The 25,128-nt window shown below is 39.7% G+C and overlaps 1 protein-coding gene across 1 annotated transcript; it reads left to right on the top strand.

The window, feature by feature from the left end:
- Positions 1–2,956: 2,956 nt before the first annotated feature.
- On the top strand, positions 2,957–19,797 carry LOC124133068. The gene is made up of 5 exons (XM_046497293.2): positions 2,957–3,056; positions 14,654–14,825; positions 15,651–15,796; positions 16,186–16,324; positions 16,907–19,797. The coding sequence occupies exons 1-5, from the start codon at positions 3,011–3,013 to the stop codon at positions 17,415–17,417; spliced, it is 1,014 nt and encodes a 337-aa protein (XP_046353249.1). The 5' UTR covers positions 2,957–3,010; the 3' UTR covers positions 17,418–19,797.
- Positions 19,798–25,128: the final 5,331 nt, after the last annotated feature.

Here is a 25,128-nt window from a genome sequence, read left to right on the forward strand (position 1 = left end):
TGGAGGAGAGCCCGAAGTGTAATGCATCGGTGCGAGTAAGTTTGGTTTAACACTGCTTTTAACAGTATTCCAGTTATGTCACGACGTGTCAGCTTAATGTTGGAGGAGAGCCCGAAGTGTAATGCATCGGTGCGAGTAAGTTTGGTTTAACACTGCTTTTAACAGTATTCCAGTTATGTCACGACGTGTCAGCTTAATGTTGGAGGAGAGCCCGAAGTGTAATGCATCGGTGCGAGTAAGTTTGGTTTAACACTGCTTTTAACAGTATTCCATTTATGTCACGACGTGTCAGCTTAATGTTGGAGGAGAGCCCGAAGTGTAATGCATCGGTGCGAGTAAGTTTGGTTTAACACTGCTTTTAACAGTATTCCATTTATGTCACGACGTGTCAGCTTAATGTTGGAGGAGAGCCCGAAGTGTAATGCATCGGTGCGAGTAAGTTTGGTTTAACACTGCTTTTAACAGTATTCCATTTATGTCACGACGTGTCAGCTTAATGTTGGAGGAGAGCCCGAAGTGTAATGCATCGGTGCGAGTAAGTTTGGTTTAACACTGCTTTTAACAGTATTCCATTTATGTCACGACGTGTCAGCTTAATGTTGGAGGAGAGCCCGAAGTGTAATGCATCGGTGCGAGTAAGTTTGGTTTAACACTGCTTTTAACAGTATTCCATTTATGTCACGACGTGTCAGCTTAATGTTGGAGGAGCGCCCGAAGTGTAATGCATCGGTGCGAGTAAGTTTGGTTTAACACTGCTTTTAACAGTATTCCATTTATGTCACGACGTGTCAGCTTAATGTTGGAGGAGAGCCCGAAGTGTAATGCATCGGTGCGAGTAAGTTTGGTTTAACACTGCTTTTAACAGTATTCCATTTATGTCACGACGTGTCAGCTTAATGTTGGAGGAGAGCCCGAAGTGTAATGCATCGGTGCGAGTAAGTTTGGTTTAACACTGCTTTTAACAGTATTCCATTTATGTCACGACGTGTCAGCTTAATGTTGGAGGAGAGCCCGAAGTGTAATGCATCGGTGCGAGTAAGTTTGGTTTAACACTGCTTTTAACAGTATTCCATTTATGTCACGACGTGTCAGCTTAATGTTGGAGGAGAGCCCGAAGTGTAATGCATCGGTGCGAGTAAGTTTGGTTTAACACTGCTTTTAACAGTATTCCAGTTATGTCACGACGTGTCAGCTTAATGTTGGAGGAGAGCCCGAAGTGTAATGCATCGGTGCGAGTAAGTTTGGTTTAACACTGCTTTTAACAGTATTCCAGTTATATCACGACGTGTCAGCTTAATGTTGGAGGAGAGCCCGAAGTGTAATGCATCGGTGCGAGTAAGTTTGGTTTAACACTGCTTTTAACAGTATTCCAGTTATATCACGACGTGTCAGCTTAATGTGGGAGGAGAGCCCGAAGTGTAATGCATCGGTGCGAGTAAGTTTGGTTTAACACTGCTTTTAACAGTATTCCAGTTATGTCACGGCGTGTCAGCTAAATATGGGAGGAGAGCCGGAAGTGATGCAGGTCTCAGTTGTTTACCCCTTTCATACTATTTAGGTACATCTATGAGTTTGATAGGTTTAACTCTTGATGTATTGTTAGTTAACGTATTAGTAATTATACACGAGTTTGATGGATTTAACTTTTGATGTATTGTAAATGTATTGGTACTTACATATGATGTATTTGCAATTATACATGAGTTTTATGGGTTTAACTATTGATATAGTGTAAAATGTATTGGTAATTATACACGGGTTTGATGGGTTTAACTATTGATATATATATTGTAAAATGTATTGGTAATTATACACGGGTTTGATGGGTTTAACTATTGATATATTGTAAAATGTATTGGTGATTATACTCGGGTTTGATTGGTTTAACTATTGATATATATATTGTAAAACGTATTGGTAATTATACTCGGGTGTGATTGGTTTAACCATTGATATATATATTGTAAAATGTATTGGTAATTATACTCGGGTTTGATTGGTTTAACTATTGATATATATATTGTAAAATGTATTGGTAATTACACACGAGTTTGATGGGTTTAACTATTGATATATATATTGTAAAACGTATTGGTAATTATACTCGGGTGTGATTGGTTTAACTATTGATATATATATTGTAAAATGTATTGGTAATTATACTCGGGTTTGATTGGTTTAACTATTGATATATATATTGTAAAATGTATTGGTAATTACACACGAGTTTGATAGGTTTTAAGAATTGATGTAAATGTAAATGTAAACAGCGACAAAACGCTTTCGTTATCCATAAGAAATCTCTGAGAAGAGTCGATTGTGCAATTCCGGCTATATTATGAGCATGTGTTTATGAATCATTATTAAATAGTGATGACACTAGGTGTTGGCGAAATGGTGAGCCTATCCTGCCCCACCGGTGGCACCCGTCACACACACATGTAGAGGTGAATTGTTCACCTGAACAAACACACAGGAACATGTATGATACGGTATAAGTGTAAATAAGGAATTGCATCTGACATGTTTGAATACGATGAATAAATTCTCAAATAAAAAATTCAGGAAATTGCCAAGATTGATATTTTAAAAGGTGGCGAGGCAATTTTACGCTGCTTTTATAAAAATATATACAAACACGCATAATCACTTTCATATGTCCCAAATAATACATTTAGCTAATGGCGAACGACTGATGACGAAGTACTCTTTGATAAGGAAAAAGACTCCAAAAGGTAAACCATCATCCCTTAGAGATGAGGCATCTTAGAATTGAAGAAATGATGTAACAAGCCGGAGTTTGCGTGTTCAAATGGCATCTCTCTATCCCCCTCCCCCTCCCTCCCCTACCGATGGCATGCGCTCAATGTTGATCCCATCGTTTCATGTAAACACCTTCCTGTTCGCGCCTGGCAAACACAAGAACCGCGGGGAGACAAAGAGTTGGAGACCCAGCAGTCGGCATCAAACCTAGTGAGGACTCAGACATCAACACACATCTCTCTGAAGCATGGACGCTACAACATGGTTTACCTGCCTCATTGCGGTGATTACAGGTAAATTTATATGATGTATTGAACTACGGGTGTCATCGCCGGGGCAGAATACGCTCACTCTTTCGCGAACACCTGGTGTTGTCCCGATTTGATAGTGATCTATTAACACATACTTATGATACAGTCTGAATCGTACAATGGGGTCTTCTTTATTTTTAGGATTATGGAAAGGGTTTTGACGCTTTTATTTACTTCTTTATATGGAGGGATGAATTGTGTGTCTTGCGAAACAAGATAATACATTTCTTTAATATTCATATGTTATAATTATACATTTTATAATGTTAATAGCCTCTTTTTGAATCACTCCATCATAGAGCTTGATAATCACATTATTTATGCTTCGTATTACAAATAAGATAATAATAATGAATGTCATGATTAAAAGATAGAATTTGTATATGTCAAAAACCACTGTCGTTATTATGTTTACAATCCGCTAGACAAATCAGAGTCATTCAAAGGGTCAAACATGTATCCTGATTCATAAGATTACAAATTCAGAGTATCTGAGAGAATGTTTAGAATTGCCAATTGCAAACATGCCATATAAATATCACATGCTCCAGATTGTATTATACTTGTACGTTTTTGCATGTATTCAAAACAGGTAAATAAAGGCGACAGAACTCTTCATAAACACATGCAAAGGCGTGTCAAGGGTTCACAGATAAACACGAGAACATATAGTCAAAATATCGAATTGCATCGCACCTCATTGTGGCCACTGGTGCGGCACAAGTGTAAATTTCCTCCACATGTCTACCATAAATTGTTTTGACAGCTAGTTTTGAAAACACTGGTTTCAAACCACGTGTAGCAGTAGTGCGCAATATCACTTTGGAGGACGCAAATATTCGGCTTAAATGTGAGGAATCGAACGTGTGTGATCAGCGTGACAAGCGAACGCGTTAAGCTACTCCACTGTCCCTTAAACAGCGGATGGATTTCATTTGAAAGAAAAACCTTAATAATTTTTACCTAGTGTCGTCATCGTAAACTGGTTTATATCCGAATGATCAGACCTGCATTTAAATATGCTACATGTACATATTCATTGGATGTTGAAAATTAAAATATCAAAGAGAACTTCGAAAGGTCTCAATCCATGAAAGGAGTATTGGTAGCTTTTCCTGTGATGAGTTGTGTCCCTTATGTATGTCAGGAGCCGCTGATCGTGGTTTCGGTTCCCAAATTGGTCTGTGATCGCAACGCCCGTGCGTCACTTTGGGCTGTCCTTGAAAATGACATATTATTGCCTATTCAAAAAAGTGTTATAAATTCGACTTAAATTCAAAACGCAACTCCAGAAAATAGTCAGTCTCAAATACCTGCCGAAACAGATCCTATTGGGCGCAAAGGGCAACATGGCAATGGAAATCAGTGATGACACAAGGCGTTCGCGAAAGAGGAAAACATGTTCTGCTCTACCTATAGCACCCGTCACTTTAAAAAAAGTAAGTGTTTGTTGTCTGACGCCACACAGCAGTAATCCTGCCATAAACCGGCGGCCTGTAAACCATCGAGACAATCCAGTGATCAGACATCTCGAGATAATGTATTGTTATGGTTTAATAGTTTCTTGTCTGTCTTACCTGGAACAAGGCGAACTACCATTTTTTTGTACGCGGCAATGTGTCAATTCCTGAACATTTCATTTAGCCATTACGTTGAGTGAGTGAGTGAGTGAGTGAGTAATATGGTTTTTACGCCGCTTTTAGCAACATTCCAGCAATATCACGGCGGGGGACACCAGAAATGCGCTTCGCACGTTGTACCCACGTGAGGGATCGAACCGGGGTCTTCTGCATGACGTGCGAAGGCTTTTACCACTAAGCTACCCCACCGCCACCATTACTTTTAAGACTGCAGTTTAACATTACCTGAATATGATAATGTGTCATTACCTTCAAGACGGTAACCTACCTTTGCTAAATTTACCATTTTAGATACTCTTATCTAAAGTATAATTTATCAAGACCTCTACGTAAATGTTTATGACATGTTACTTTTATAAAGACATGTTCCAAACTCAATTGGACTTATCTGAAGAAGCACTTTGAATTCTCGTAAATGCACACCCAAAATGTTTCTATCACACTGCTCTTGGGATTCATGATCATTAGCCCAAACAGCCAGGGTCAGTTAGCTGGTAGTTCGAACCCCATGTGTTTTAGCACCATACCTATACTTGTTTCATTAAACTGGATAACGTCAAACGTATATAACAAGCGGCACCTTCAGATGTTTCAGTAAGTTGGCACAGTGATACAAGTGACGACTGTTTAAAGTGGCTCATTAATCCACTTATATAAGCCACCCCGTCACGACTCGGCTCAGAATTGGTCTTTAAGCAGCCCATGCCACTTGTAAGAGGCGACTAACGGGATCGGGTGGTCAGACTCACTGACTTGGTTGATGTATGTCATTGCGCGGATTAATGCTCATGATGTCAGTCACGGCATTATCAGGTCCAGGCTCGATTATGTGCAGACTGCCGTCATATAGCTGGAATATTGCCGAGTGTAGCGTTAAACAACAAACAAAACAAGGAACAAAATCATTTACTGGATTGTCTGGTCCAGACTTGATTTTTTACAGACCGCCGTCATATCGTTGGAATATTGTTGTGTGTGGCGTTAAACAACAAACAAACTGATATAACCCAAACATCAGTTTAATGGAACTTCCAAAAGAGACGTGAATAAATATATGTCCTGGTCACATAGGATTCACCATGCCAGAAACCATACTCTCAACAAACAAGCATCTGCAAGGTCTTCCGGAGAGTTGGCGTCATGTTTGCTGAATACGTTAAAACAGAATATTCCCAAACGTAGGAGTCATATTTGTTTTACACTTGTCTCTTAAGAAAATCAAGCATGGTAAACACAAAAAAACCCATCCAAATTACATCCATTGGTTGTCTTCAAGTGGACAAGGCCCGCCATGTTCTGCGTGTCTCAATATCCACGTCTAGTCTGAGCAGGGCCCAGGCAGGACACACGACTGACATGTCTGCCGGGATGTAACGAGTAGATAAGCAATATCCAATCATTCGACTAAAAGGGGATCTGGTTGAATAGTGGTTAAGCGTTGGCTCGGCATGTTCAAAACTCGACTTCAATTCCCAACACGGTAACAATGTGTAAATATAAATTGTCAATGCAAGAGAATAATCAGTCTAGGTTATCCACCGAAACAGATTAAAATTTGGCGTAAAGGTAATAAGTAGCTATGAAAATTATATGAATGAACCACTTAAAATCAATGACGACACCAGGTGTTCGCGAAAGCCCTTTCTTGGTGATCCCAATATGACATGGGTAGTCACTCGTCTGAAAGACGTGGCTGTTCTCATATCAGCTTCTATTCTGATATGTTATACCGTTAATTTACAAATTTACAGATAAACTTTGTTTCAAAAGTTAAATGTCTAATGATTATCAAATAGTTCAGCTCAGTTCAAATTCAGTTTTTCAGAACAAACTAAAATATGAGAGCACCTTTCCATGTTTAACACATTGTTTTACATGTACGATTCGATGAACTGTCTGTACAAATATACAAATCATTGGAAGAAACGAAAGAACGATACAACCAAGCAAGGTGAAAGGGTTCGGATCGTATTTCATAATCTTTAAAGCCCCGTGACAAAGTCGCATACATGCCTCCGAGATGTTCGATAAACTGTGTGTGTAATCAGTTTAATATTTCCGCGCAACGCCAGAATGTTTTAGTTTTTGTTATTTAGAATGTCATCCTGGTCATGGGATTCAAATTTGAATTCAGTGTGGAGGCCTCAGAAGCTTGACAGCTTGCTTCAATATGTAACGCCGTATCTCACGACATTGCGACTATTTGTGGTATGTGCGACCGTTAGCGATTCAAGCTCGTCATGTTTTTGAAATTCAAAATGACGAACCGTTACGTGTTTGGGTGTATTTGTCAGACCTGGTCTCACGCTAAACCCCAGGTCACGTCATGCTTTTGTGTGCAATCGATGTTTGGATTCGGTGTATATTTGTGTTTGATAAGATTAAGTATTGTACTTAGCTGAAGGAGACAGACACATTTGTTTACTCTTTGTGCAGGTTACACTACATAAACTGGCGATCGAGACTGCATTTTTATATAAAGGTTTGTGTGTTTGTTTGTTGTTTAACGCTGCACTCAGCAATATTCCACTCAGCAATATATGACGGATGTCTGTAAATACCCAAGTCTGGATCAGACAATACAGTGAGTGATTGACATCATGAACATCAATTCGATACGATGACATGCATCAACCGAGTCTGAGAGCCTGACCATCCGATCCCGTTAGTCGCCTCGAAGATCAATTCTCAACGGTTTTTCACGTGGCTTTATAACCAAAAATAAAATGATATGAATTCAGAAATGTACATATGTATCAATTTAAAATAACATGTGTTGAAAGTTTACAAAGATTGAATATATATTTCACAGCCACATAAATATGTTTGTCACACCCGTATTTATAAATCTGTGATATATATATATTCACACACTAAAAATAAGCAAGGGACAACAAATAACACTATTCACAAAGGTGAAAGATACTAAAATAATTGTTAAATACGTTGAAAGTAAAAAAAAATCAAACACATTATTTTTTTTTGTAACCGAATATCTCCCATGCACATAGGTCAGTGTAGTTGGGTTATCTGGCAGTCATGAGTCTGCAGAATTATAATTGTGTGTACTTTTGTAAGTGATACTTCCAATGTGTTGTCTTGAAGTAACGTGTCAAGAGCATTACTCTTGCGCAACATGTAAGCATAAATTAACATATGGTATAACGAACGATTTTAAGCAAGACATATTTTATGTAATTGAAAGTTAAAAGAACTGTTATTAAATTGATAATTTCTTTTGAACCATCACTCATTCCTGCAATAGTTTGTAAATGTAATTTGTGGCTGGGTAATTTTGTGTAAAAAAAAAATTGGTTCAATGAAGACTGTTTGAGTTGTAAATTTGTAAAGTTATTGATTTTCAAAGATAAGATGTTTGAGATACCCATCAGCTGTTGTGTATTGTGCAAGTAATTTAATTTTATGTTTAAAAGTTTGGTATTAAATTATATTAAGAAAAAAATAAAAACTTTAGATGTTTTCAAATGTAAATCAAATATGTCATAAAATCAACCGACAGGTAGGTTTTTTTGCTCATCGGTTTATTTACCATCTCTTTAAATAATGATTGGAGAACAACATGGTCACAACTGATGATTCCGTTATTCCTAATTTGACTTTATATGTTTGATCTTTGACTAAAAGCTATGATATCATAACATTATTCCGAAATTGTCTTGTGGGTGTTATTAATGTAGTATCTGTTTATTTTGACCAATTCCAATTTCAAAAATGGAATTTGAGGAATGTGTCTGATTTTTCAATATGTTCATTGAATTTTACTTGTCTCTTTATTGTTTACGAGTTCTGAGACACAGGAACTGTTGCCATGATGCATTTAATACATTTATTGTTGTATTTCGGCTACTTCGATCATATTGCCCTAATTTGCCCTTATTTGCCCTTATTATAATCATACAAATAGTACTAATCAGAGTCAAACATTGTATAAATATATATAAATATATAAATATGATAACATTATACTATCAAATATTGTATTATTAATATCAAACAATGGTTGGGTTTTCACTTGGTTTCCTTGGAAGGTGGATTTCTTTTTGATTTAAAAGTGAGTTGAATTAAGTTGAGTTGAGTTGAGTTGAGTTGAGTTTAATGTCATGTACAACATTATTTCACTTACATAGCAACGTGCATGCACGTGCACGTGTGTGTGGCTGTTTGTACTAGTCCGAAGTGTTGCCGGTTTTATAGTGTTATCTCAGTCCGATGACATATGCATGCCACAGTGAGATACCATGAGATACCAATTAGAACCCAACTCAGACAGTATACTCCGTTCTTGTTCTTGTTTTATCCCCTTAATTCCTTAACACAATGCTACTACACCCCTCAGGAAATCTGATTTTAAAAGCTACAATACCATTTCCATAATCATGTAACATCTCTGCTCAAAGCAGAGTCTGGTGTACGATTCCATCTTTTTCAAACAGTGATGATAACAGGTGATGATAACAGACATTGCTGCCCCACCGGTAGCGCTCGTCACAAACACATGCAAAGGTAATTCAAGTAAACATTTAAAACATATACAAAAGTATACATGATTTAAGAGAATAAGTTCCACCAGTGATTAATTTCGATTTTTGTATTTTGACTTCGAAACCAATAATCACGTTACATGTATGCCAGGTAACGTTTTTGTTCAATTTCCCTTATAAACATTTTAAACTGCAATTGTTATAATATATCAATTTCAAGATCAAACAATTTCCCCGTATGCTTATAAGTCTGCTTATATGTATAATCTTTATTCCTCCATAGGAGATTTAAATGCAATATGTACAGATGTACAAAGTATGTATCCTTATTTTATGAATATATGTTGATATGTCGATCAGAGAATGTAATGTTCCTTTACAAGGTCTATGTATCTCTTCAAATGGAAAAGAAGTTTTACAGTAAACTTTGAATTTTTCTCTTCGGTTCTGGATTTGCTTGAATTGGGGTTCCCTATGTACATGATAGCGGACATCTAACTAAGGCTACTTCCTGTTTGTTATGGAGAGCCACACCGACTTCCACTGGACAAGTGTCCACGACGCTACACCACAAATTGTCTCTGAGTTGCTGTCTTTGGACACATTCCCACAGTAAAGTACACGTTACAGCAGATTCGAAACGAATAATCACTTTACATGAATGCCAGGCAACGTTTGAAACTGCAGTGGTTATAAGAAATCAATGGCTGATCAGTCATAACGTCTGTCAAATAAATAGTCTGAAAGTAGATTTTATAGAACAGAAACAGTTTTCGTACAAAACTATGATATTTCTGAATACAAACACAGCCCATCAGCGCGAAATACCGCCCTCAACAATAAACAAAAATTCTCCTTTAATTATCTCTTGATCAAATTCTGTATGACATTGATGATGTTTCTAACGCATCCATGTTGTTAACGATTCCACACAAATAGTCAAGGTCTGTGTTTGCTGTCGTGATTTAAGATGTCCGTTGTAACGTGACCTATTTCGACCAAGGCCACCGCTGTGGTTCCAGTCATTACGTTGACAAAGACCTTGTGTTAATTGTTCTTCCCTCACGTCCTCAAGTCCCCTTTGTAGTGGCTGGGGGCAGTTAGACACGCCGCTTGTTGACAAACAATGTCAATATTAACAGAACTGCCCAAATAGTCAACACGGTCTTCAAACACCACAAATCGCCTCCGACGTGACTGTCATAATTTCTTGGGTTATGCAAAGAGTTTGAAGTACATCTTGGATTAAAGGGAAGCTCTACGTTGTAGATCGTATTGTAAATCAATGTACGTAGTTTATACAAATAACTTTCTCGTTGTATTGCAGTTCTAAGGATTAAGTTGTAGACATACGTGGATAACCTTCACAGAAAATTTGGCACCAAAGTGGTACCAGAAATCTGGAGCTCGATGAAAGCGATTTAAAATAAAAACATACAGAATTCTTGTTCTTTAAAAATTTCACTTGAGGTTCAAATACACACAATGAAAGGTAAATCATGGGTATCACTTGAAGAAATGTATGTACGTGTTTGTTCCCCGCTGCCGATAATAATTAACATATTATGGGAAAGCTATCAATGGTGTATATTCAAAGAATGATGTGTGTTTGTATGTCACAATGGCACATCGGAGAGGTAAACAACGTGTGAATCGTTCTCGTGTTTGATGGAACGTAATGTCAATTTGAACACATGCTGTTGTAAACAATATCGAGATTTCAGTGAGAAAGCACATGACCACATCTATGTTTTATTTAGAGATTACATCGAGATGGCCTTACATGTATCAAATCATTTTCGAAAATCCCATTGCACATGGAGCAATATGATGACATCGAACATCTGGTGTCCGGGAAGAATTTGAGTATATTTGTCTTTCCGGTAATACCAGTTATGTAGAATAGCATGGCCAACGCGTTAAAAATATTTAAAATATGGTTATTGATAACCTTAATGGTTAATGTTCGGGGTCCAGGTGAATGTTTGAGTATTATACTATTCACATGCACACACGCTTTAAGCTTATACTGAAGCAGTGATGACCTTTGTCGATATAACGTTAAGTCATCCTGTACATTTTGTAGAACAGTGCTTTTAACAGTTATATAAATTGAAATAACGAATATCATTCCAGTAACAACGTCATTTCTGGGTATCATTTTGATAACCAAACATGTGACCTGTATGTAGTATTGAAGCATTCCCAGAAGAACCTCATTAAAACAACATTTTTCAGATGTCATATTTGTATTTTTTTATTTTGACAGTATTTTTATAACAATTTTCTGTTGACGTTCGTGGCATCGAAGTTCATGCTCGTGATCACAGCAACATCATTGGTACCTGTGTGGCAATGTCCCAGAGAGTAGTGATAACACATGAATTATCAGGACTCATAAGTAATCGCAGTTATGGCTACTTATGTATAGGTTTTCTCTAAGACTTAAAGTATATATGTCATTTCCAACCATGTGCAGCAGGCCTATTTAGCCTATTTCTTTTCAAATGGGACCTCAAGGCTCTGAAAGAGGGCAAGAGGCATCTTCTTACTATTTTTACATCTCGTTCACCTTTTACAATTTGACTGAAATAATGATTAACAGCTATTTAAATATCTTTATCAGAATACCTTTTATTTCACAACGAGTTTCTGGTGCAGATATACGTTGATGTATTAAAGATTATCAATATCTGATTAACTTCACAAAGCAGGCAAGGATATCAGACATGTATCAAACATTTGGTCCTAAGGTCCTAATGTCCAGGCACTAATTTCATGACAAAGACACACTTTAAACTGAATATATTTGGTAGGGAGTTTTAATATCACATAAATTTTAAACCTAACCGCGATTATTAACAAAATAAAACTCAAATGTAACATTAATTTGAATCTGTCATTCTCAGGGGAAAAGCCACACACCATGTCTGATATCCTGACATGTGTCTCGTGAGTGCCTGTTTGCTTCGGAGGGTCCAGCTATGATGAATATTCAGGTTAAAAGAGAACAAACACCAATCTTCTCACCACCATTTCCTATGGTATTTCTCAAGGTTATATTATAATATTGACAGCAAACACGCCACTAATAACAAATCATATTCACATCCCAACAAATAACAATTGTAAATTTTGTGCCGATTTCCTGGATCAATGTTACCTGGGTCACCGCATTGCTGTCATAATCGAAGTTGTCCTAATATCCGCTTGAAGCTATTGCTCTCCTAGATGAAGCCAACATAGTTCAGTCTGGTTTGTGTTATATTCACTGAGCAACTCAAGTTGTCCCACATCGCTATGCACTAAAGGATTGTGTGTGTCAATGTTTGACAGATGTCATGACCGGTCCATTCAGCCAAAAATTGCAAATAAAAAAATCGAAATCTCATCACACAACAGGTAATATATTGGCAATTTTAAGATTTAATGTCTTTACATTATCTTGACGAAGCATTGAGTAATGTTTAATATAATTGGAAACATGAATGGCTTTCAAATTCTATATTCTTTCCAAGCGAATTTCGGCACATGTGCTAGTATCAAATCCTTCATATAGGTACTACTATATGTACTATCATCTCGCGTGATATGTGAGTGAGTGAGTTGGGTTCAAAGCCGCTTTTAACAGTATTCCAGTTATATCACGGCGTGTCAGCTTAATGTGGGAGGAAAGCCCGAAGTGATGCAGGTTTAAGACGTTTTCCACTTCGGTGAAACGAGCACGGGTATGGTGCTGACAAACCTAGAAACATAATCGGGAAAAACCGGGATTCGAACCCACAATCATAGGTTTCTGGCGTGTCCAAGGGACGCACCCCGCACAACCTTAGACGACTGGGTCACCCGTGCCCCCGAAAGAATAGAAGTCATTATTGTTTTCTTTAACCCCGATATTATACATATATTCTTTTGTGCCCATTCCCATAGGGGAATTCAAATACATACATACATACATACATACATACATACATACATACATACATACATACATACATACATACATACATACATACATACATATACGTAATATATCGCGCTTTCGGCCTCCCGGCCTCATCGGGCACACCCATTCGGTGTGGCACTATTTTACTCAACATGTTTCTGCAGCTGAATTAAGCTATGACGTCATTAATCTTTGTGAATTATAACATCTGATTTTCCTTTTCTTCTGAGAATCTTACTGTTTGGAAAACTGGAGAAACTCTCACGCTGTTGTTTATTTTGTCTGTTTAAAGTAGTGACATTTGATGTTTTTAATTATTTAAAGAAGTGCCAAATTGATCTGTGGGCAAACAGGTTGAAATTGCCATCAAACTGTCGTGCCGAGGAGCTTCGTTTCTAATCTTGGCGAGTGAGAATGTGAAAATTCACAAGTGTTTTAGAAATAGTACGTGGTAAAATGTTGGCGCATGGATTGTATTTTGTAAAGCTGCCGCGGTCATTTCCTTGTCATGACACAAAGAAACGGAAATGTTCCCTTCGGCGTCTTGTTGTTACAGTTCACGTAACCATAGAGCGTCATGCTGCTGTGTCCGACCCATCGCCACAGACACACCGCACTATTGCCTCCAAACACCTGAGACACCATTTACTCCACACATGACACTATTGCCTCCACACATGACACATTATTCCCTCTACACATGACACACTATTACCTCCACACATGACACACTATTGCCTCCACACATGACACATTATTCCCTCTACACATGACACACTATTACCTCCACACATGACACACTATTGCCTCCACACATGACACACTATTGCCTCCACACATGACACACTATTCCCTCTACACATGACACACTATTGCCTCCACACATGACACACTATTGCCTCCACACATGACACATTATTCCCTCTACACATGACACACTATTGCCTCGAAACATGACACACTATTGCCTCCACACATGACACATTATTCCCTCTACACATGACACACTATTGCCTCCACACATGACACACTATTTCCTCAACACATGACACACTATTCCCTCCACACATGACACACTATTGCCTCCACACATCACACATTATTCCCTCTACACATGACATATTATTGCCTCCACACACATACCACACTATTGCTTCCACACACATACCACACTATTGCCTCAACACACACCACACTATTTACTCCACACACACCCCACTTTTTACTCCACACATACCTAAATGTTGTCCATACCTAAATTTCATATTGCTGGTGGATCTGGTTTTCTAATCATAGGGACTAAATAGTTAAACGAATGCTTAGTTTGATCAAATCTGGCGTTATGTACCCCAATCTCATCATATTCTTTTCGATATTCAAATGGCTAAGATATTTCCTTCTTAATTATACAGCTGACTTGTCCATGTACATCAGTTGGAGTTTGTCATTTTGAAAGTATATTAAACCGTTGTTTCTTATTTTGTCTTGCAGGAGCACTGTCCCAACAAGCGAGCGAGTCTACCAACGAATGTCCAAAGGATATCATTAAACAGGCTATGGGATGTTTCTCGGACTTGGCGTCAGGGGTCACGAAGGGTCAACCTGCTCAATTTGCAAGATCAATGCCTTTGGACTACCACATGATCAGAGAATACTGTCAAGAGTAAGCCAGTTTCACTATCTTTTGCACATACATGTATCTGCCTTTGTTTGTAATTATACATCACGGCATATATAAGTGATAGGAGTGACACTACAAATAATGTGCATGTTTCACCCATCTGGCTAAACGTTATAAAAATTGCGGGACGATGGAGTAGCATAGTGGTTGAAGCGTTCGCTCGTCACGCCGAAGGCCCGGGTTCGATTCCCACATAGGTACAATGTGTGAAGCCCATCTCTGGTGTTCCCCGCCGTGATATTGCTGGAATATTGCATAAAGGGTCGTAAAACCATACTCACTTACTTATACAAAATTGGAAGGTTTAAAAGTATATACTTTTAATTATACAATGATGATGAGTGATTTCCCTATATACCTCAGAAGTGAAGTGTAAATTTGGAGCGGTATTTCCCGAACACCTGGATTCATGCGGATATCCTTAAAGAGCTACAGTCCCGGCCTTTTTGGCAGCAACTGCAGCAAGTCAAGTTCATTCGTTTTACGAACCGACTGCATCTTATTATTAGATCAATCACGTACCGTGTTGGTATCCAAATTAAATAGAGACAATGTCTCAATTACACACGCCTATACCAACTCCAGCCTTAATAGTTTCAATTAGGCTTAGGTTTCACGTATAATATATAACGGTATTGTGTTTCAGGTATATAATTATGGCTCAGACAGTCCTCGGATACCGATATGTTTCTTTTCCTATGGTTCGGGCGTCTATGTGGACTACAGGACCGATATACGTTGTGTCTAGTTACCCCACTTAGTGACAGGATCCGCTGGTCTCTAATTAATTACTTTTCTATATTTCAGGGGAGGTCACATGACCCGTTTTCTGTCATGCATCGACAATCTCCAGCGACAATGTGAAAACGCACAGGAAGCGGAAGTGTTACTGCAGATCATCAACCCTGAGCGCGTGCGCACAAGCGTCCCAAATCTATGCGGAAATATCGATTGTAAGTATGTGTATGTCATTGGTTCAAGTGCTATTCTTATAATTTACCACAACATATCACATCGGAATCATAAAGAAATCAGCGTTTCCATGTTGCACGTCCAATGACCCACCTTCCCAGTGAACATCTGGGTTAGATTTGATCTTCAGCAACCCATGCGTGTCGTTGGAGGCGATCGCGACTAAAGGGATCGGGAGGTCGGTCTCGGTGATTTGGTTGATGCATTACATCGTATCCCAATTGCGTGGATCGATGCTCATGATGTCAATCACTGGATTGTCTGGTCCAGACTCGTTTATTTAAATACCGACGTCATATAGTTGGAATATTGAGTGCGTTAAAAAAGGAAAAAGAGACATACTTTAATCGTCCATTCGTCTTCGTTACAGTGATTGAGGGGTCTGCGGAATGCTTGAACCAAGAGATGACAAGGGACTCTAGCTGCAAGAACTCAGCCAAGGAGATGATCAAGAAAGGGATGGCAGAGACCCCCCGTAATGTCTCCGCCTTGTTCATTGTGCAGTGCAGGTGCGTGCAGCTTCGGTGTAGTTTATAGCAGTACAACCAAGAACAGGAACATAAGTGTAGCTCGGTACAGTCTAGAACAGGAACATCAGTTTAGCTCTGTACAGATTAGAACAGGAACATAAGTGTAGCTTAGTGTATATACGTACAGTCTAGAACAGAAACATTTGTATGGTTTGATACATTCGAGAACAGTACCATCAGTGTATATCGGAACAGTCTGGAACAGGAATATTAACCGAGTTCGGTTCAATCGGGAACAAGAAAATTAGAGTAGCTAGCTCGGCCGAGAACAGTGACCTTAGCGGTGCTGTAATAGTTACAAAGTACATCAGCAGATAAGCTGAAGTTTGAAACGTAGAATTTATGAAACGATATTGCGATACGAACGGATATTTAGTTTAAGAATTCTAGTTTTAATTAATTCTGGCTCTATTGCCATGCATAGTGATCTATGCATATTACTGTGACGAATATACCAAACATAATCTGAACAAATTAAAACTTGTTAAAGAGTAGGTATATTCTGTTCTTACATTTTAACACGCTGTCCCTTTATTCTAAGCTGTTTGATTTTATCCCAAGGTTCTTCAACATCCTTGCTGAGTGTCAACGGACATCCGTGAAGAAGAACTGCGGTGAGCAGCAAGCTAACCTACACGCTGACTTCATCCTGTCATTTGTGCCCAACACATGTTCGAACACCAACTCCTCTATGACTTCCACGGGAGATGTGACCACGAACAAACCTCTTCGCACATCTGAGGAAACAGCCACCTTGCTGGGGGTGTCACCTTTCCAGAAACACTCCCCATCTTACACAGCTACCGTCAAGTCATCTGTAGACACCACACACAAGCCTAAAGATAAGGCTCCAGAACTCTCTGGAAACAAGATCCCCGAGCAGATCCTCAAGACACTGCCACCGTTCTTGAAGGACGACGAAAAGCTGGGTCTGAAGGTGGGACCGAAATCAAGACGGCATTCTGAGGATGCTACAGAGGATGTGAAGACAACTAACGCTGGAGAGTCTGTGGCAGTGTGTTCTGGACTTGTCGTGTCCCTTGTAGCATGTTTACTTCTAATCAAGCAATGACAACTCCAATTAAGCAATGACACCTCTAATCAAGGCTTAGTAATGACACCTCTAATCAAGCAATGACACCTCTAATCCAGCAATGACACCTCTAATCAAGCAATGACACCTATAATCAAGCAATGACACCTCTAATCAAGCAACGATACTTATAATTGTACTATCATGTTGGTCAAATGAGAAGTCAAGAATAGACCACACATGATCACATTGTATTGATAGGAAAGTTGATTCGTCCTGCTCCAATCAAACAATGACACATCTAATCAAGCAAAGACACCTTCATCAAGGAATGACACCTTTAATCAAGCAATGATACTTATAATTGTACTTTCATGTTGGTCAAATGAGAAGATCAGAATAGACCACATGTGATCACATTGTATTGATAGGAAAGTTGATCCCTTACCAAAAACGCCATTACAGTACTTCAGATTGGACATGAATACTTCACGAAATGTTCCGTGGCTTCAGTAGCCACGTGGCTTGAACCTGACATGTCTAGAACAAATAACAACTTGTGGTTGATTTGTATTTGTATATGTAATGATGGTAAGGAAAAATTATGGATGTCAACTTTATTGACACAACGTTTCGGAGTATATACTTACTCCTTCATCATTCACCCGATGAAGGAGTAAGTATATGCTCCAAAGCGTGTTCCTCATAAAGAATTTGACATCCATAAATTCTCTTCCTTATGTGTATCACTTCTAAATGCCTTTCAAAGACTTGTAATGATGGTGTAATTATTTTCCATAGTTGTTAACAACAATATTAATACATAAGGATGAGTGATACTTATGTGAATGATCTTGTTCACATTAAGGTGACACAGATTATACATTCAACATCATTTCGATTATTGTTTGGATTATATCAAACACGTCATTTTAGTCATAATTAATGCAGATATTTCACCAAACACATAATCAAATTTCATTGTGCGTGTAGACACTTCGAGACTGTTTTTCAGTGATACTTTCATACAATTTTCACGGCTATTTTGCCTGTTATGCCCAGTGGCATGTTTCGTCGGATGATCGAGTCTGGTCATTTTCTTGCGTTAACGTTTTTTTTCACAGTGTATTCAATTTCTTTTTTCATTGCTGAATTCAATGAGCACAGAAAGAACATACCTGAATATGACACAAGTAATTTAAGATCGACAGTTAAACCTCTTAAGTCCGGAACCTCGTTTATCCGGAAACCTTACTTCCCGGACGATTTCCGCGGGAAATGCTTTTAGGTACACAAAATGATATTTTGAGTTATTTTCAGTGATCCATTGATATAATTTTCACCACTTTTTTGCCCTTCGTGTGCAATGGTATCTGTTTCGAGAAATAATCGAAATTATTTTTACTCTGGCGTTGACATTTTATATTTGTAAATGCTCAGTTCTCATGATTCTGTTATGATACAGATTCTGTTATGATACAGATATGTGTAATATGAACGATTTCAGTGGGAACGCTACCGTTTGGATCGGCGGGGTTCAGTTTAATATTGAAAAAAAAAGTGGTCACATAAATTATTTTAATATTAATGATTTGAAGTTAACTAACGTGGAAATTTTATCTTCAATTATCATTATCAACACATAAATCTATGGTGTTTGACGTATGAACTATTTAGGAAGTTACACATAAATCCTCATTACTTTGTTTATCTGTGGGTAGACTACAAAAGAAAAGACATTAATTACAGAAACGCGAATGTAAGGTACAATTATGAGAGATATAGCAAATAGATACTTACACAACCCTCATAAACAAGACTACTCAAAAGTACTCAACCGATTCTTTCAAATAACTAAAGTTTATCTGTCATTTCATGAAAGATTAGGTATACAGTAAACTACCGTAACGGTTATAACGAACTCAAAGGGACCACTAATTTTAGTTCCTTCCAACAAGCAGTTCGTTATGAGCATATATACAGCAAATGACCGGGACCAGAAAATAAGTTCGTTATATCCATCAGTTCGTTATAAGCGTCTTCATTATAAATGTAGTTTACTGTAGTTATATGAAAGAATATGATGTTCCTTAACTTTTTACTAGTAGTATTTTTATTGAACTATTTTTCTTGCATCAAACTAACATTTAACACGAAAGGGGCGAGTGGGCGACATCATAGTTTGTGTTCCAAGCAGCAAATATGCATGTATCTAATAACACAGCGGAGTTATATCAAAATCTATTTGCTCAGAATCTGGGATTTATTAAATTAATGTTACACATTCCGGCGTGTAGACTTGCACATGTTTGTACATTATGTATCATGTCCGTTTACATGGGCTAAACCATAGATCCTTGTATGTAATCTGCATTCGTGTAAATAGTTTTTACGTTCGACTTTTGTAATAAAATTAATTATCTTATTATCGTGTGGATTTGTAGTTGTTTGGGGATAAGACACTGGAATACACTGAGTTTACATCGAATATACATCTGATTCAGACGTTACACAGGAGAATTCCGAGCTTACACCGATGTTAAATTGGTCTAGAAATGTAGTACAATGCCACTGGATATACATCTGATGTGACACCGGAGTTTACGCTGGATATATATGTGGTTCTAAGATTACACAATGTCATGAATAAATTGATATTAAACTGGATAAACATCTGATGTACACTAAGGTTACACCGGAGTTTGCGCTATAGTAAAAATGATTTCACAGGAATACACTAATATTAGACTGGATATACATCTGGGCCCCTTTCCACAAATTGATCGTAGCTCTACGACTGTCGTAAGTCTATATCAAAGTATGGGAGCTTCGATCACCTTAGGTCAACGATCGCTTTGTGGAACGGGGCCTTGGTACTCACTGACTTTACACCGGAGTTAACGCTAGATGTATATCTGATTCTAAGGTTACACATGAATACATTGAGATAACTTTAGATACTAGTATACACCTGATACTTTACACCGGAGTTTAATCTGGATGTATATCATATTCCCCATACCAACAGACAAATGCAACATCCCACCCTGCCAGCCACCAAAACCAACCCACTCACTCACTCACTCACACACCTACTAACTCACTCGCCTACTCAGTGACATACCAGCTCACACGCTCACCTACTAACTCTCTCACTCACTTACTAACTCACTCACCTAGTAACTCACTCACCTTTTTAATCACTCAACTTCTAACTCATCTAGTCACTCTCTCACTCCCCTATTCACTCATTCACTTACCAACTCACTCGCTCACCTATGCAATCACTCACTCACTCACCTATGCAATCACTCACTCACTCACCTATTCACTCATTCACTTACCAACTCACTCATTCACCTATGCAATCACTCACTCACTAACCCACTCACTCAAATACTAACATTCTCAGCTACTAACTCACTCACCTACTCACCCACCCACTCCCTCATTCACCTACTCACCCACCCACTCCCTCATTCACCTACTTACCCATTCACTCGCTCACTCACCTACTCACCCATCCACTCCCTCATTCACCTACTCAACCATTCACTCGCTCATTCACCTACTCACCCACCCACTCACTCACACACCTACTCACCTACTCACTCGCTCACTCACCTACTCACCCACCCACTCCCTCATTCACCTACTCACCCATTCACTCGCTCACTCACCTACTCACCTATCCACCCCCTCATTCACCTACTCACCCATTCACTCGCTCACTCACCTACTCACCCACCCACTCGCTCACACACCTACTCACCCATTCACTCGCTCACTCACCTACTCACCCACCCACCCCCTCATTCACCTACTCACCCATTCACTCGCCTACTCACCCACCCACTCCCTCACTCACCTACTCACCCACGCACTCCCTCACTCACCTACTCACCCACCCACTCCCTCACACACCTACTTACCTACCCACTCCCTCACACACCTACTTACCTACCCACTCCCTTACTCGCCTTCTCACCCACCCACTACCTCACTCACCTACTTACCCACCCGCTCGCTCACTCACCTACTTACCCATTCACTCCCTTACTCACCTACTAACCTACCCGCTCGCTCACTCACCTACTCACCCATTCACTCCCTCACTCACCTATTCACCTACCCGCTCGCTCACTCACCTACTTACCCACCCGCTCGCTCACTCACCTACTCACCCATTCACTCGCTCACTCACCTACCCACCCATTCACTCACCTACTCACCTACCAGCTCGCTCACTCACCTACTCACCCACCCGCGTGTCGGAACTTAACGTATTGTGGCGACCAACGCACAAGGCTACCGGCCGGACATCCTCATTTGTTCACAAGGCTACCAGCCGGACATCCCATTCGTTCACAAGGCTACGGGCCGGACTTCCTCATCGGTTCACAAGGCTACCAGCCGGACATCCTCATCGGTTCACAAGGCTACCAGCCGGACATCCTCATCGGTTCACAAGGCTACCGGCCGAACATCCTCATCGGTTCACAAGGCTACCAGTCGGAAGGCCTCATTTGTTCACAAGCCTACCGGCCGGACATCCTCATCGGTTCACAAGGCTACCAGCCGGACATCCTCATTTGTTCACAAGCCTACCGGCCGGACATCCTCATCGGTTCACAAGGCTACCGGCCGGACATCCTCATTTGTTCACAAGGCTACCAGCCGGACATCCTCATCGGTTCACAAGGCTACCGGCCGGACATCCTCATCGGTTCACAAGGCTACCGGCCGGACATCCTCATCGGTTCACAAGGCTACCGGCCGAACATCCTCATCGGTTCACAAGGCTACCAGTCGGAAGGCCTCATTTGTTCACAAGGCTACCGGCCGAACATCCTCATCGGTTCACAAGGCTACCAGCCGGACATCCTCATTTGTTCACAAGGCTACCAGCCGAACATCCTCATCGGTTCACAAGGCTACAGGCCGGACATCCCATTTGTTCACAAGGCTACCGGCCGGACATCCTCATTTGTTCACAAGCCTACCGGCCGGACATCCTCATCGGTTTACAAGGCTACCGGCCGGACATCCTCATTTGTTTACAAGGCTACCAGCCGGACATCCTCATCGGTTCACAAGGCTACCAGCCGAACATCCTCATTTGTTCACAAGGCTACCAGCCGAACATCCTCATTTGTTCACAAGCTCTGGTATCGTCAGCATCATTGTCGCTATGCCTGTCACATAACATTTGTTACAATGTTGCCAGTTCTGGTTTTACTGGAATCTGTTACGTGAGTAAAAACTTGAACCCCTTGAGTCTCGGGGATGACTGGTGTATGTGTGACATGTCTACTAAGATTACACGGTTAGTTTTACCTACATGAATGAATTCACACCAACACAATACAATTGACAAGAAGCAAAATAGCGGCATCGACAATCAAGATCTAAATTGTAATAAAACAGGTCTTATTTCGCGAAGTGCATCAATTCACATGAGCACCTCGATGAGAACATGAAAAGATTTGGAAAATACCTGTTGACACCGAATTGGTGGCACATTTATTTTACAATTTGTGCAATCAACCGAAATCTGCACGGCAGTTGACGAACCGGATGCCGATTTCGTTACACGATTTTGATTGGACTATGAATACAGTCGTCAGTCCAGCCAAAATATAGCTCCATAATTGCAGAAGTTAGGCAAGGGTGAAAACTGGACTTTTACCTCAGTTAACTCCCTTGCCTCGGGAAGATGGTTCGGTCCTAGTCTGGTCTAGTGAGCCAGGAGTGCGGAATGTCGGTGGTTCGGTGTCTTCCCATTATGACTACTGTTTCAATACACATACTTCAAAGTTAAGCGACTGCTAATTCTCACCTATCACCCCTATATTTGTTTCAGCGTGAAGTTGAAAACGGAGTTGGAGTGAAACCAAAATACGTTAATAGATGCTAATTGTTGTTACCCTGTCGCTCGGTATTAAGGGTTAAGACAAGGACTGGTCGGTTCGGACTCAGTATACTGCATGACACGTATGTGTGTGTGTGTGTGTGTGTGTGTGTGTGTGTGTGTGTGTGTGTGTGTGTGTGTGTGTGTGTGTGTGTGTGTGTGTGTGTGTGTGTGTGTGTGTGTGTGTGTGTGTGTGTGTGTGTGTCTGCTTGTACTAGTCCGGACTGATGCCGATTTACAGTGCTTGCCCACTGAGATACCATGCCGCAGTTTAACATGAATACACCACACAGTATACTGACTCCGAGCCGACCAGTCCTTGTTTTAGCCCCTTACTGTCAAGCGCCAGACAGGGTAACAACAGGTAACATCTTTTAACGTCTTTTGGCATGACGCGGCCGGGGATCGAACCCCGGATCTTCCGCTGTCCGGGCGTACGCTCCACCACTAGACCACGGGGGCGGTCTAAACTGTGGCATTGTACATCAGTGGGTTGGCACTTATTTTTAACGCGACGTTAAATCTTATTCTACCTCTCATCACATAGTGTTACGAAAAAACTAGTGATGAGAAAAATGATATTGCAGGTTGTACTTTTACAGTGACCGTTACTACGGCAACTTACTTACCTCTGCATGTGTTTGTGAAGGGATACCACCAGTTGGGTAGGATCCGTTCATTTTTCGCGAACAACCGGTATCATCACCATTACACATTTACATGCTTATGATAAAGTCGGAATCGTACAATGGACTCTTGGCAGAGATTTCTTATGGAGATGAAAATGTTTTTTGTCGCTTTATATTTTCAGGAAATAGCACTCAGGGAGTTTTAATAAACGATCGAAAATAAACCTTAACGAGTTTAGTCTTTTAAAAAGTATGGTAATTCGCTATTGATACATTATTTATTTACATTAGTTAATATTTTAAATATTTTGCAGATATATTAATAAAGCAGAAACACATTCTAAAGTCATTTAAAGTCCTCGTTCAGTTTAACCAAAGAACAGTAGCATTAGAATTGAATACACGCGTTGACTCTCAAACACATCTAAAATGGCACTTAAAAACTTCAAAGTACAACTGTGGGAAATACGTGTGTACTATTCTCTTTCTACTTTCATTACAAACTCACAGAAATAATGCTTAAAGTGCTCCCTTTATTCACATATCCAGTGAGTTTTCAACACAGTATCAACATTTCTCACTTCTTGTGATAGTTTTGGTTGACATTCCGCCCAAGTAAAACAACATTATATTTACAACCAACACCGTGGCCTATCTTGAACTAATGTTACGATGGTAGTATTAACACAGTTCCAAACACGCGTCTACATAGGGCACTGTCCTCGGTGTTGACAAAGAAGACCGAGTCCACACAGTGCGTTATGAACATAGGCAGACAATTGGGCCCTGACCTGAGGGTGGTTGGCCTACGAAATGTAAAAACAATTAGAGCCTTGTTGTAGAATCACTTACCGTATGTAAGATGAGGATGTTAATGGCCGAGCCACACTACAACGTATAGCAGTAACGTATGGCGACGTATGATATCTTTTGCCAAAACGCTGAAACACGCTATGGATAAGTTAGGTGTAAGTTGAATACGTTTAAAGAATGAACATCGTTGTTACTCTTAAACCTTCACCTACCATACATAATCCTGTACCATGTTGACATTACCTCCAGCTTGATAACAACGGTATAGAGATCTATACCGAAACGTCGCTATAAAAGTATATTAAAAAAAGTTATCCATAAATTTGGTCCACTTTTTCTAGCGTCAACTTCTAAGAAATGTCTATCAAACAATACATCACAACTTTCTACACAGAAT

Source organism: Haliotis rufescens, unplaced genomic scaffold (genome assembly GCF_023055435.1).
Source record: "Haliotis rufescens isolate VD_foot unplaced genomic scaffold, xgHalRufe1.0.p SCAF_23, whole genome shotgun sequence".
NCBI classification, from domain to species: Eukaryota; Metazoa; Mollusca; class Gastropoda; order Lepetellida; family Haliotidae; genus Haliotis; species Haliotis rufescens.